This window comes from Natrix helvetica, assembly GCF_964273705.1.
Source record: "Natrix helvetica genome assembly, chromosome: 4".
NCBI lineage: Eukaryota > Metazoa > Chordata > Lepidosauria > Squamata > Natricidae > Natrix > Natrix helvetica.
The window spans coordinates 146,088,785-146,102,312 of NC_138550.1; the positions used below are offsets into that span (position 1 = coordinate 146,088,785).

Sequence of the window (13,528 nt, forward strand, 5' to 3'; positions counted from 1 at the left end):
TTACAGTCGCTCGGGGGGCGCGAAATGTTTTCTTCTTCCTAGGGGGGGCATGACAGAAAATAATTGAGAAGCACTGGGTTAATCCACCTAAATGTTATCCCTGTATTATGATCACTGAGGCAACCTCATTGCAACTCAAGCAAGTTAAAGCATGGGCAAAAAACTGAGCTGCACAGCATCCACAATGCAATCAGTACCTTGCTATGGGGCACATAGAGGAACAATTCTAGTTATTCTGAATTAAATCATACTGAAAAGTTAGTTCCATATAAATAAGCATACAATTATAGCCTTAAATCGATTTTTACACCAGTACACAGAGATCTTGGTTTCCCAGGACTAGTACCCAAGTCCCTTTGTTTCCCTTTGTTTTCAAGTACACATCACACCCTTTATGCTAGACTTTTTTGTACGTGAAAAGACTTCCTAGAACCACTTCTTGTCCCATCCCTATTGGTTATGTCAAAACACTTGTTGCAATAACCAATAACAGAAAATGCTAAATGAGTGCTCATTATTTACGGCATTAATTACTGAACAGTGGGAGTAAAAGTTAATGACCAATCCAGTACGTAATCTAATTGTATATTAGAATGTTTATGTGCTTATTTACTGTAAAGATTCAGTATATTGTACATTTAGAGGGGGGGGGAATAAAGCATCCTTAAAAAGATTACTGTACAACTAAAAAACAATAACAGTGGGGGGAAAGTCTTATTTGGAAAAAAAAATTAGAATGGCGATTATTTCGTTTAAAGAAGTAATGCCATACCATTTCTTGAAAATAACTCCTACCATACACTAGATGATTTATGTGATGCAGTATACATAATTGATGTGTGTGTGTGTGTGTGTGTGTGTGTGTGTGTGTGTGTGTGTGTTTTAAAAAAAGTTGGATTGCAAGTATAATAAATGTGTACCCTCCTAAGCATACTTTAAGGGAACCCTATTCCCTCCCATGAAAGAAGCAAGTCCACTTAAATATGCTCCGAAATGTGTTCAAATGATACTGACATATGGTTGAACCTTAGAATATATCTTAACCATGAAATCTTAGACATCTCCACTGAGAACATCTTCAGCCTGGTGTCTTACTGTGGATGTTATGAATTGTAGCTACCTGGTACCTACGCTGGAGATCCTCTAGTAAACTACTAGTATATTAGTTCCGCCTATACTGGAGATCTTTGCATTTAGAAAAAAATACTGGTATATTAGGTTCTCCTACATTGGACATCTAAATAGATGTTTATTTTTATTTACCAGTTTTTATTTCTAAATTCAACTGCTACTCAGTGAAGTCAAATTAATAATAAAGTATAAATGAAAAATAGTAAGTTTAATGTTTACTGTTTAATGTCATACATAATTGAACAGGTCAAGTGATCCATATGATCACTTGATGACAGGAAAGTGACATAGAAAATGTTTCGCCCTCTAGCAGTCATTCAGATTTTTGCAACAAGCATATAGGTGGCCCTAACTGAGTCACTAGAGAAAAACTGAATATTGAAGAGAAATAGCATCAGGAAAGAAGATGCCTACAGATCACAGGGAAAATGCTAGTACAGATTTTCCTTGGGTTGGAGAAGACTTAGGTGCAAGCCTTAGTATATGCTAAAATAGCCTTTAATACTTTTCCAGAAGTAAGGGGATTTTTCCTGCAATGTGCCACACTATATCTAAGTTTATCTATATTTTTAACACAGAAGAAATTCAAATTGCTTCCTGATAGACTGATCTAAACTGTCCTTTCCCTTCTCTTCCCTTCCTTCACCTTGCCATTATTGTGAGTAATTCCAACAAATACTATGGTGATGACCCAAGTTGCCAAACATAATAAAATTCAACATTAAACTTGGGAACTCTAATATGAAATCAAATTGGTAGGTAACAAAGGTAACCTTAACAACGGTCCTTCATTAAAAATATGAATTTCAGAAACCTAATTAAAATAGGTTATTTATGGAACTACAAAAATAGTTGCTATATGCTAAAATAGATCTCTAAGAAAATATTTCTGACAGCTGACATTTCTTTATTCCTCCCAGAAACAAATTGGAAACTGGAGAGCTTCTGCCCCAGCTTTGCTGGCCCAGTCTCATTTGAGATTGTATTAATGGTAATCAGTTCCACAGAAGGGACATGAAATAACACCAGTTTAGCATGCCACCTGGGGTAGATGAAACATTTATACTAAAACTTTATCTCAAATACTCTGGGGTGGTGAAATCCACCTGTTATTGTTTAAATGATGGTAGCAACAGCACAAAGAACACTTCAAAACAGGCAAAAGAAGACAGGTGTCAGCTCAAGGAACAGAACAACTTTAAAAGTGATGAAAGGTAAGAATGCAGCACAAGTAGAGAAACGAGAGTAGAAAAATTCACTCCTCCATATGACAAAAGGATTATGGGGACAATGTTATCTATCAAGTTTTTATTCCAACAAGAATAATCATGATTTTCAAAGCTTATTCCAAGGGTATTGAAATTGTAGATCAGAGCATTGGGTTGGGAAAGGTAATCTTCACAACAACATAAGTTAGGCTGAAGGTCTTCCACTGGTTTCTGATTCGAACCTTGTCACTTCAAGTGCTAATCCAAGGTTAACTGCTGCAACATATTGGTTTTTCACTGGCTTGGTTATAACCAGTGGTGGGATTCAGCCAGTTCACACCACTTCGGGAGAATTGGTTGTTAACTTTCTGAGCACTTAGGTGAACTGGTTCTTGGAAGAAATCATTAGGGCAGAGAACCTTTTGTTAAATTATTTGAATCCCACCACTGGCTATAACCGTCCATACTGCACATATCCACACTAGCCAAATAAGGAATCCAAATTGTGTAATACAAAGTAGACCATCCCAAGAATAGAATTTTCTAATTGCCTTGATTTTCTAGCTGCCTTGGTTACTGTAGACCTCCTTTTACTTCATTTTTTCAATAGAACTGACAGCTCCTGTTTTTTGGTCACACGTGGAGGGATTACATCTGACAGAATAACATAATTTACCAATCAAAATATGGAACAATTAGATAAAAAGAACGTTGGTCTTACCTGAACGTTTTTTTCTGGAGTAGTGGAGGGAGGGGTCACAGCAGGGTTTAACACAGCCTGATTGGTCCATTTGACTGAGAGAAAACTTCTTAACCTTCGCCTTCTCCCGTTGGTTCCCAGTTTCCGCGATGTCACGGCCAACAACTGCAAGTCAAACACAAACAAGAACAAGCCCCCCCGGGGCCCCCCGATTCTACACCTCCCGGACCCTGTCTAACTAACTAACTAGGGCGGGAAATGTGACCCCTCCCTCCACTACTCCAGAAAAAAACGTTCAGGTAAGACCAACGTTCTTTTTCCAGTAGAGTGGAGGGAGGGGTCACAGCAGGGACATACCCACGCTACGTCCCCGGGCGGGCCGACTGGGTCCCAGGTGAAGAATCGGCCACTACCCTCTGAAGGACCCTCCGGCCAAAGGATGCCTCAGCCGAGGCAAAAGTATCCAAACGATAGTGCCTAATAAAAGGTGTGGGGGAAGCCCAGGCCGCCGCCCTACAAATATCTTCGAAAGGTGCCCTGGTGGCCCAAGCCGCCGAAGTAGCCGCACTGCGGGTGGAGTGCGCAGTGATCCCCGATGGGGGAGTCTTCCCAGAAGCCCCGTAAGCCTCAACTATGGCCAACCTAATCCATCGTCCGATGGTGGAAGAAGACACCTTACATCCTAACGAGCCTGGACGAAAGGAAACAAATAACGCTTCCGTCCTCCTAATGCCCTCAGTTCGCTTTAGGTAAATGCGAACAGCCCGGCGAACGTCCAGCTTATGCCACACCAACTCCCGCTCTCTCGAGGGATTGGGACAAAAATTCGGGAGCACGACCTCCTGGGCCCTGTGAAACTGTGAATTCACCTTCGGAATGAACGAAGGATCCAAGCGAAGGACCACCCTGTCCTGGTGTATTACACACAGGTCACTGCGTGAAGAAAGGGCCCCCAACTCTGAAATGCGCCTGGCCGATGTAATGGCCACTAAAAACACCACCTTAAGGGTAAGCAGACGCATGTGTACCGTCCTAAGTGGTTCGAACGGGGAGCTCGTCAGAGCCTGGAGAACCAGGGTCAGATCCCAGGTTGGAAACCTATGAACCGGAGGCGGACGGATGTTAGCCGCCCCCTTCAGAAAACGCTTAATCAGTGGAGACCGGGAAAGGACGGGGGAACCCTCCCCCCCCAGAATGGTGGCCAAAGCCGCCACTTGACGCCGGAGCGTATTATGCGACAAGCCATCCTCCAACCCCTTCTGGAGGAACTCCAACACGTTTGGGACGGTAGCCCTAGAAGGATCCAACCCCAAAGGAATGCACCACTTCGCAAACGCTTTCCATGTGGCATTGTAAATTCTAACCGTGGACGGCCTCCTAGACGCCTCTAAGGTGGCTATGACTCCTGACGAAAGTCTCTGCCCCCTCAGGATCCTCCGTTCAAGAGCCAGGCGGTCAGATGGAGCCACTGAGGCCCTGGGTGATGCAAAGCCCCCTGACTCAGAACGACCTCCCCCGGGGGAATCCTCCAGGGGTCTGCTACCGACAGCTGGACCAGGTCCGCGAACCAGGGTCTCCTCGGCCAGTATGGTGCTAACAGAATAACGAGAGCCCTCTCTGTGACTATCTTCCCTATCGTACGGGGAACGAGGGGAAGGGGAGGAAAGGCATAAAGGAGACCCGGGGGCCATCGGCTCCTGAGAGCATCCGCTCCTTCCGCCGACGGAGACTGGAACCGGGTAAAGAACCGGGGCAGCTGAGCGTTGTCGGGGGAGGCGAACAGATCCACCCGAGGTGTGCCGAACCTGCTGCATATCTTCCGAAACAACTCCGGGCCCAGTTGCCACTCGCCATCGTCTAGGGTTGTGCGACTCAGCCAATCCGCCTGAAGATTGGACACTCCTGAGATGTGCTCCGCCACTATGGAGGCCAAGTGTCTCTCCGCCCACAAGCCCAACGACTGCGCCTCTCGCCAGAGAGAACGTGAGTGGGTGCCCCCCTGGCGATTGACATGGGCCTTCGTCGCCACATTGTCCGTAAGCAGGAGGACATGGCGCCCCCGCAGGTGATGACGAAAAGTCCTTAGGGCAAGCCGCGCGGCTTTTAGCTCCAGCCAATTGATGTTGTGGCGGAGATCCGAGGCAGACCAACGTCCCTGGGTCATGTCGGAGTCCATCACGGCCCCCCAGCCGAAGAGGCTGGCATCCGTCGTCACTGTGACTCTCTCGGGCTCCCAAAAACAAGCCCCCTGTTGCAGTGCTGGGGACAACCACCACCGAAACGAGAGTCTCACCTCCACCGGTAGAGGAACTGGACGCAAGGAGTTGCTCATCATCCTTCTCTGGACCGGGATCAAGGCCCACTGGAGAGGTCGCAGGTGGAGCCGGGCCCAGGGCACTATCCCTATGCAAGAGACCATCTTCCCCAGAAGTTGAGACAAGGTCAGGATGGAAACAGACCGTCTTTTTTGTACAGAGGAGACCAGCTGGCGAAGGCTGGACAAGCGCTCTGGAGACAGACGGACCCTCCCTGACTCGGAGTCTATCACTGTCCCTAGGTGTAGAATCTGCCTGGATGGGGACAGGTGGCTCTTGGGAAAGTTCACTGAAAACCCCAACGCCTGAAGCCAACGGATCGTCAGCCGAAGATCCGACTTGGCCCTGGGGAGGGACCCTGCCTGAACGAGGACGTCGTCCAAGTAGCACTGAAGTCTCACCGGAATGGAACGCAGGTAAGCCGCCAGTGCTGCCAGGACCTTGGTGAACGTCCGCGGAGCTGAGGCCAGACCAAACGGGAGAGCCCGGTACTGGTAATGCCTGCCCCGGTGAGAGAACCTGAGATAACACCGGTGAGACTGAAGGATGGGGACGTGGAGGTAGGCCTCCGTCAAATCTACTGAGGCCATGTAATCCCCCTTCCGAATGCCCTGCAGAATGGATTTCAGGGACGCCATCTTGAACCGCCTGTATACTAGGTAGCGGTTTAGGCGTTTCAGGTTGAGGATTGCCCTCCAACCCCCCGAGGATTTTGGAACTACGAACAGATGGGAGTAGTAGCCCAGACCCCTCTCCGGCTCCGGAACGACCTCCACTGCCCTGATTTCTAGAAGATGGGCGACCGCGAGGTCCATGAGACGACGCCGCTTCGGGTCCCGAGCCGGGGGAAAAACTTTGAAAAAACTTGGGGGTTTGGAGAGGAATTCTAACCTTAGGCCGTGGCGAACGGTCGCCCTGACCCAACCGTCTGACGTGATCCGATCCCACTCGTCCGCATACAGCGCCAGGCGGCCTCCGATGGGATGACTCGGGTTCGAGTCATTTCCCTCTGCGGAAGGGGCGGCCGCCCCCCCCACGAAAGGGCCGCTTGGACTGCGGTTGATATCTAGAACGGTCCTGAAAACTCTGTCTATGAAATGACCTGTCCTGCCTGTATGGTTGGTATCGCTGGTCCTGATCCCTGTCATAAGACTTGAACTGGGGCCTGCGATAGGGATGACTACGGGACTCCGCCTTCTTGGTGGATGTAGGCATAACTTTCTTTTTATCTTTGTTTTCCACCAAAATCGGGTCTAAGGAAGCCCCGAACAAATTTGGACCCTCAAAAGGGGCAGCTACTAGGTCCCACTTGGCTTTATAGTCCATCTGCCAGTTCCTGAGCCACAAAAGTCTACGAGAGGCCACAGAGGTGGCCAAAGCACTTGAACCAAATCTAACTGCGTCTAGGGTCGCATCAGCCGAATACTGACACGCTGCCATTATTTTAGCCAAATCCTGGTGTGCGCGCTCCTCCTGGATCGGAGTGCGCTCCTGGAGCCGGCGGAGCCACATGACCGTAGTACGGTTAAAGTACGAGGCAGCAGCCGCTGCCCGCACCGCCCATGCTGAGGCTTTAAAATTTTTACGTAAAGTGAGCTCCGCCCTCTTGTCCTCTGCCTTAAGTTTGTCAGCCGCGTCCCCCGAAACTACTGGAGAGGAGGAGACTAAAGCTGCTATGGGCTGATCTATAACTGGAAGCTGAATAGCCTGCACAAAAGACTTTTCCATGTTGTAGGCGCGACGGTCGTTGCTGCCAGGTGGGGAAAAGTTAGAAGGACGGGCCCATTGGCTAGTAGCTACCTCTAAGAAAAGAGGAGGGGCAGGAATCTCCTCCTTATTGGTGGCCGTCGCTGAGAACATGACCATGTCCGGATCCGTGGGCGGTGGGACCGTGGGGTCCCCCGTGCCCACCTTTGTGGTCCTCCTAGCCTTCTTAAGCAATGGTTTGAACATGGCCTGGAGGAAAAGATTGGAAGAGCGAGGCGGCTCAGGAGCCGCATCCTCCTCCTCAGAGAACCCCCAATCGTCCCTCCGTGCCTCCCCCCTAGAGGAGACCTCACTCATGAGGGAAGGCGAAGAAGCCCTAGATCTGGACCTACTAAAGGGAGTAACTCGACTGTGGTGGTAAGGTCTGTCCCTTTGGGAAATGCCCCTAGAAATGGCTGCAGAAATAAGCCTTTTGAGATTCTCAGGGAGGTTTTCGAGATCCTCCTCATCTCCTTCTGAATCATAGTCTGGTGCCACATAGGCCCTGCTGGATCTCCTACCCCTAACTGGACCTGCAGAGGTACCTTCCAATGGATCCCCCCTATCTTCTTCCCTAATCCCCGGGAAAGCAGAAGGAGAGCGAGGCGCCCCCCGCTCCTGACTCCTAACAGATCTGCATGGGGAAGCAGAGGAAGAGGAAGAGGAAGGGCTGAACCCCCTAGCCACCGGTGGGGGAGGGCATGAAGCCGCCACGTGTGGGGATCTGGATCTGGGCCTAGGATCCCTGGCCTGTCTCTTCTCAGCCCTTTCAATGACCTTCTCGATGGCCCTGGATCGCCTGAGCTCATCCCTTTGCAGAGCTCTCGAAGGCCTGTCCTCAGCTGAAGGCCTAGAAACCCGAGGCCTAACTGGGGGAGTGGGCTCAACCTGATCTTCGCCTGCCTGAGCTGGCGCGGCCTGCTGGGACTCAGTTCTATCAGCCATCCCCACTCACGTGCTCCAGAACGAGGTTTTTGGTAGGAATTGCCCTTCAGCTGGTGAGAATCGCCTGCTCCGGGCCTCCGGTAAAGTTGCAAACAGCACAGCCACGTTTTTCACAGCCTCTCCGTGTTGCAAGCCCCAAACACGTGACTCAAAATGGCCGCCGGCTTCTTTTGGGCGGTGCATTCAAAAGCGCGCCTAAAAATGGCCGCTCACCTCGCCCTTATTGCCAATGCCTGCAGCTGCAAGCTCGCTTTCCCAAAACACTCTCTAAATCACCGCTGAGCTCCTAAGCCCCTAGGAGCCTTCCAAACCAAGAAAAACGATTCCGCGCTGCTGCCGTGGGCTGTAACCGGCCCGGGAAGCTAGCGGTTCAAATCAGAAGCCGAAAAGCCGCTTTCGCGCCGAAAAGCCCCAGCGCGCTGCGAGCCTCACCGGAAAGTTTTAAGAAGACAAATTAAAGCACGTAGGATCGCCCGGCACACCCGAGACCCCAGGCATCAGTCCGGAGCGATCCCTTAAGAGAGGGGGAGGAAGCGCCCCCCCCCCACTGACTATCTCAGCCTCCTGAGGGCAGTCGAACAACAGCCCTGCAAGGCGGACCATTAGAAAAAAAAAATTTTAAATAAAAAACTCCAAATTCAAGGTGCCAACAACACTAACACTGACTAATAAAACCCACTAAAACTCTACTACTAGGAACCAAACCTGTGTCTTGGACCTTGACTGAGAGGAAACTGGGAACCAACGGGAGAAGGCGAAGGTTAAGAAGTTTTCTCTCAGTCAAATGGACCAATCAGGCTGTGTTAAACCCTGCTGTGACCCCTCCCTCCACTCTACTGGAAAACAGAAGTTACACTGAGAAACCAATTTCTTATTTAATGGTCTTCAGAAGGAGACACATCTGAATATCCTGGCAGAGATAAGATTTTTCTTTCTACTCTAGCCAGTTATTAAATATTAATATTATATTACATTTTAATAGTGAAGAGAACATGGTAATTTAAGAACGGTGACAAATTTACTCATTTATTGTTTGTGGAGGGAGGGAAGGAAAGAGGGCGGGGAGGGAGGGGAGAGGGAGGGAAGGAAGGAAGGAAGGAAGGAAGGAAGGAATGAAAGAAGGAAGGAAGGAAGGAATGAAAGAAGGTAGGTAGGTAGGTAGGTAGGTAGGTAGGTAGGTAGGTAGGAAGGTTGGTGATACATACCTGGACTATTTCTAACATTTCTGCTTTACTGATGTATCCATTTCCGTCCAGGTCATACATACTGAATGCCCACTTCAGCTTTTGCTCCAGTTTCCCTCGTGACGTTACACTCAAAGCTATGATAAATTCTCTGAAATCTATTGTTCCATCGCCGTTTGCATCAAATGTACGGAACACATGTTCAGCAAATTTAGAAGCGTCCCCATAAGGAAAAAAATTCCCATAGATTTTCTTAAATTCCTCCATGGACAAATGTCCACTTGGACAGTCTCTGAGAAAGCCTTTGTACCATTCCTGGATCTCATGTTCAGTAAAGTCTGTGCTTTCTAGCAAATCTTGCATCACTTCTGGGCGTAACTTGCTGTTCTGTTTTCCCATGGTGGTATTAGGATTTTATCTAAAGAAGGGAGGGGAAAAAAGCAGTTTATTCTCTTGTTTACAAAACCAAGCGTATTCTCTTGTTTACAAAACCAAGCGTGGACTTTTGACAACCTTTTAAAAGGCTGGTTCTCTTGGTGATGATTAACATTTTCATTTGAAATAGCTCAGCACAGTCCACTTCTCCTAAACCAGAAGAACCCCTCAGCATGCAAATGAGAAGTACCACATTTTGACTTGTGGTTGAACTTCCTTACATGAATACCATTTTATATTTTATAAGACAGTATGGAGCAGTATGGAAGTAGGACACAGTGGCTCAGTGGCTAAGACACTGAGCTTGTCGATCAGAAAGGTCAGCATTTCGGCGGTTGGAATCCATAGCGCTGCATAATGGAGTGAGCTCCTGTTACTTGCCCCAGTTTCTGCCAACCTAGCAGTTTGAAAGCATGTAAAAATGCAAGTAGAAAAATAGGGACCACTTTGGTGGGAAGGTAACAGTGTTCTGTGCGCCTTTGGCATTTAGTCATGCCAGCCACATGACCACAGAGACGACTTCGGACAGCGCTGGCTCTTCGGCTTTGAAACGGAGATGAGTACGTCCCCTAGAGACATGATCTAATGAGCCAATGCAAAGCCCTACAGGAGGAGGCCTGCTTGGAAGCCCTATTTTCCTTAGAGATTGTTTATATCCTGTAGTGTAGAGTTTCTCAACCCTCACAACTTTAAGATGTGTAGACTTCGACTTCCAGAATCCCCCAGCCTGCATGCTGCATGGGGAATTCTAGGAGTCGAAGTCCACACATCTTATAGTTGCTAAGATTTTAGAGACAATGTTGTAGTGAATAGTTTTATTTACCACATTCATATAGCCATCTATCTCACATTGTCATCGGGAACAGCATACATAATAAAACAATTATCTATTTCCAGATGGCATAACCAAAAGGGGTTTTCAATAAAATGCCAGTTTTACAAATTTCACCCTAAGAGCTTATTGCAGATATATTAACCTAGTGATCGTCAAATGATTTTGACTGCAATTCCTACAAGCCATAGCTAAACCCATCCTTTACAGGCCTCAGAACCTTTAATCTAAAATACCTGAAAATGTTTATGGGAGGATTAGATAGTAACAGTGGCATTGATCAAAGCCAGGGTAAGGTAATTCATACATATTTTCCACAGTGTAAAGAACACAAAGGGTTACAAAAGCATGTTACTCAACTAATTTGATTAGTAACATCCATATAGTAGAGACAACATTTCTGTGTTTAGTGCACATTACTTTAAGTATTAGTGATGCTTTTCTATTGTTAAGGCTAAGACTAAGTATGAACTCCCAGTAAACTGCAGTAATTGTTACATCTTCTGCACCATCTTAATGGCTTTTCCAACTTGGGGTTCCCTCTAGCAACAACATATTGGCTCATTTCTAATTACTCCAAGCCACCACAGCCACACATATCATCATATATGGATGGTGTCAAATAGAAGTGCTGTGGAAGGATTTTTTATTATTCAGTGTGTGCCCAATGTGCTCATACCTAAGACATCCATGTTCCCACAATCTCTACTTGTTTCAGAGGTGGGTTCCTACCTATTCAGTCCGGTTTGGCCGAATAGGTAATAACTCCAGCAGACACGTGACTGTAGCGGTTCTATCCTCGGCGGCGCCATCTTGATTTTCTGTTCTGCACATGCGCAGAACAATCTTCATTGAAAAAATGTAATTTATATTCCTTTTTTAATGTTGTGCACATCCGCAAAATTTTTCGGGTGCCGAACCAGTAGTAATGGCGGCCGGAGCCCACCCATGACTTGTTTGTGTATAAGTCAATAGATTGAGCCTACTTGTTTAGTGTAGAAATCAATAGATTTAGTCACTAAACTGCTTAACTATCTTTCTTGAATTCTATCATGGCATATATTTTCCTTGAGTTGCAATCTTTGCTTAATCAGTGAATGACATTTGATTCACAAATGATGTCTCCATAAAGTGTAACATTCTCAAAGATGCTGATAATAGTATTATAGCATTACCAAAAGGTAGTCCGGGGTAAAACAATGAGAATAACACCCAGCTTGATTGGCGTTCACGGGGCTTAAGCACCCTTTTACAATCTTGCCAGAAAGGGGGATGAACAGAATTATGTACGTCCTAATTGTATTCCTTATCAGTTATAAAGCAACTCTTTGTTAATGGTCAATGTGCTCTTCTTTAATCTTTGTAACATATATAAGAATTTTGCTGACAGTCTCTGGCATTCTTACGGCAGGAGACCAGTGATTCACTCTTAACTGGGTAGCTTTAATAAAGCAATATTTGGATCCCCTCCAATTGTTGGCGTGTTCTTAGGGTTTTTTTTTTTTTTCCAGGATGTTGCCTTACCTGGTCTTTTTGCTCTACTTCTGTGATTGGTCTCTCATTCAAGTTACTTCCAACTGGAAGAGAGAGTTTTACTTCTCCTAATAGGTAACATGACGTGTAGGTGCAGTTATCCAAACAAAACCCGCAAAGCGCTAATAATCAAATATCCTAGCTGCCAAAAAAATAAGGGAACCAAAACAAGGAAACTATCCAAACTGTAAAGGTCAGATGACACAAAGCTAAACAGGAAATCAAAGGTTATATGTAATCTTTATGGCCAGCAAAACATAAAGCAAACCAAAATCCATAATTATACAAGCATCTCTGGTAAAGGGAATACAACCAGGAAGAAAGCCACAATTAAATAGGCTTCACAAATGTTTGGGAGGTAGTCAAATGCGAACGAGCGCACATACATACACTGATCATGTTCCAGTGAAATGAATGGAGCATGTGGAGCATAAGGAACAATAGATGAGAAATGCATTAATGTACTTAGCATAGCGTTATTTCAAATACTTTGCAGAGCCCTACTAAAGAACATATCGTTTCAACTGCATTTGTTTTTATAATATTTAATTAGCTTCAACTGCTTACTGATATATGTTTGAACTATGTAACTGTTTTCCTTTTTTTCCTCCCAATAGCTTAGCGGTCCAATGATGGTCTTGATAATTCATGCCAACCAACCTTGACTGGGTTCAAGTTTCTTAACCCGTATCTTACATAAATATTCCTTATGTACTAGGAAATCTCCATGTTAAAGACAGAAGTCTGTCTTTGACAATTAACACCATGAAGCAATTCGAAAGGATTTGTAAATTAATTCATAGTAGAGTTATCCTTTCAGCCTCCCAGTTTCCTTTATTTTTGTCATCTGGCAGATCATACACTAAGGGATTAGGAGTACTTCTCCAGCTGCTCTCTTCTTTTTCAAGGCCACAGAGCAGAAGCATATTGAACACCTGAGACAGGAAACCCCAAGAGAGGCAATTCACAAATGCAACAGTATATCCAATTCAACATCCAACAAATAACTCAATTCAGTGATCCAGGAATGCTACTGGAGTTACCAAGCCAGGGATTTGTGTATGACAGGTAAATACGTCTAAGATTTACAAAAGCAAGAGCCCGTAACACTTTGGAACTCTCTGATTTAAACATGCTATTTTTATCTTGCCTTTATTATACTAATAAAGCTGCTCGATTCCTAGTGACAGACATTCCCCTGCTGTACTTGGCAAACTCAAAGAATATGTTTTGCAATAGCAACTGAAAACATGATTTTTGCAAATGGCACAAGGAATGGAGATAACATTTGGGAGCCCAATCTCTGATGAAGACCAATTTTTAAAAAATATCAATCAACGCGTTCAGGGCCAGTGCAATGCAGTGTGTAAATTCTGCAACATAGAAGGGCACTGACACTAGTTGCAAGTGCAAAAAAAAAGAAGAGATGCACTATCAACAATAGACTTTGCACAGGGACCCTTCAGCTGTTGAGACTGGTGATAGAACTTATAATCAGG

General features: G+C 46.0%; 1 protein-coding gene across 1 annotated transcript in view; it reads right to left on the reverse strand.

Annotated features, from left to right (window-relative positions):
* Nucleotides 1-13,528, reverse strand: part of NCALD (neurocalcin delta) — a 62,494-nt gene that overhangs the window by 11,886 nt on the left and 37,080 nt on the right. Inside the window, exon 2 of the mRNA XM_081951192.1 lies at nt 9,251-9,647. Coding sequence (XP_081807318.1) covers nt 9,251-9,628 — 378 coding nt within the window. The 5' untranslated portion in view covers nt 9,629-9,647. The remainder of the gene's footprint in view (nt 1-9,250; nt 9,648-13,528) is intronic.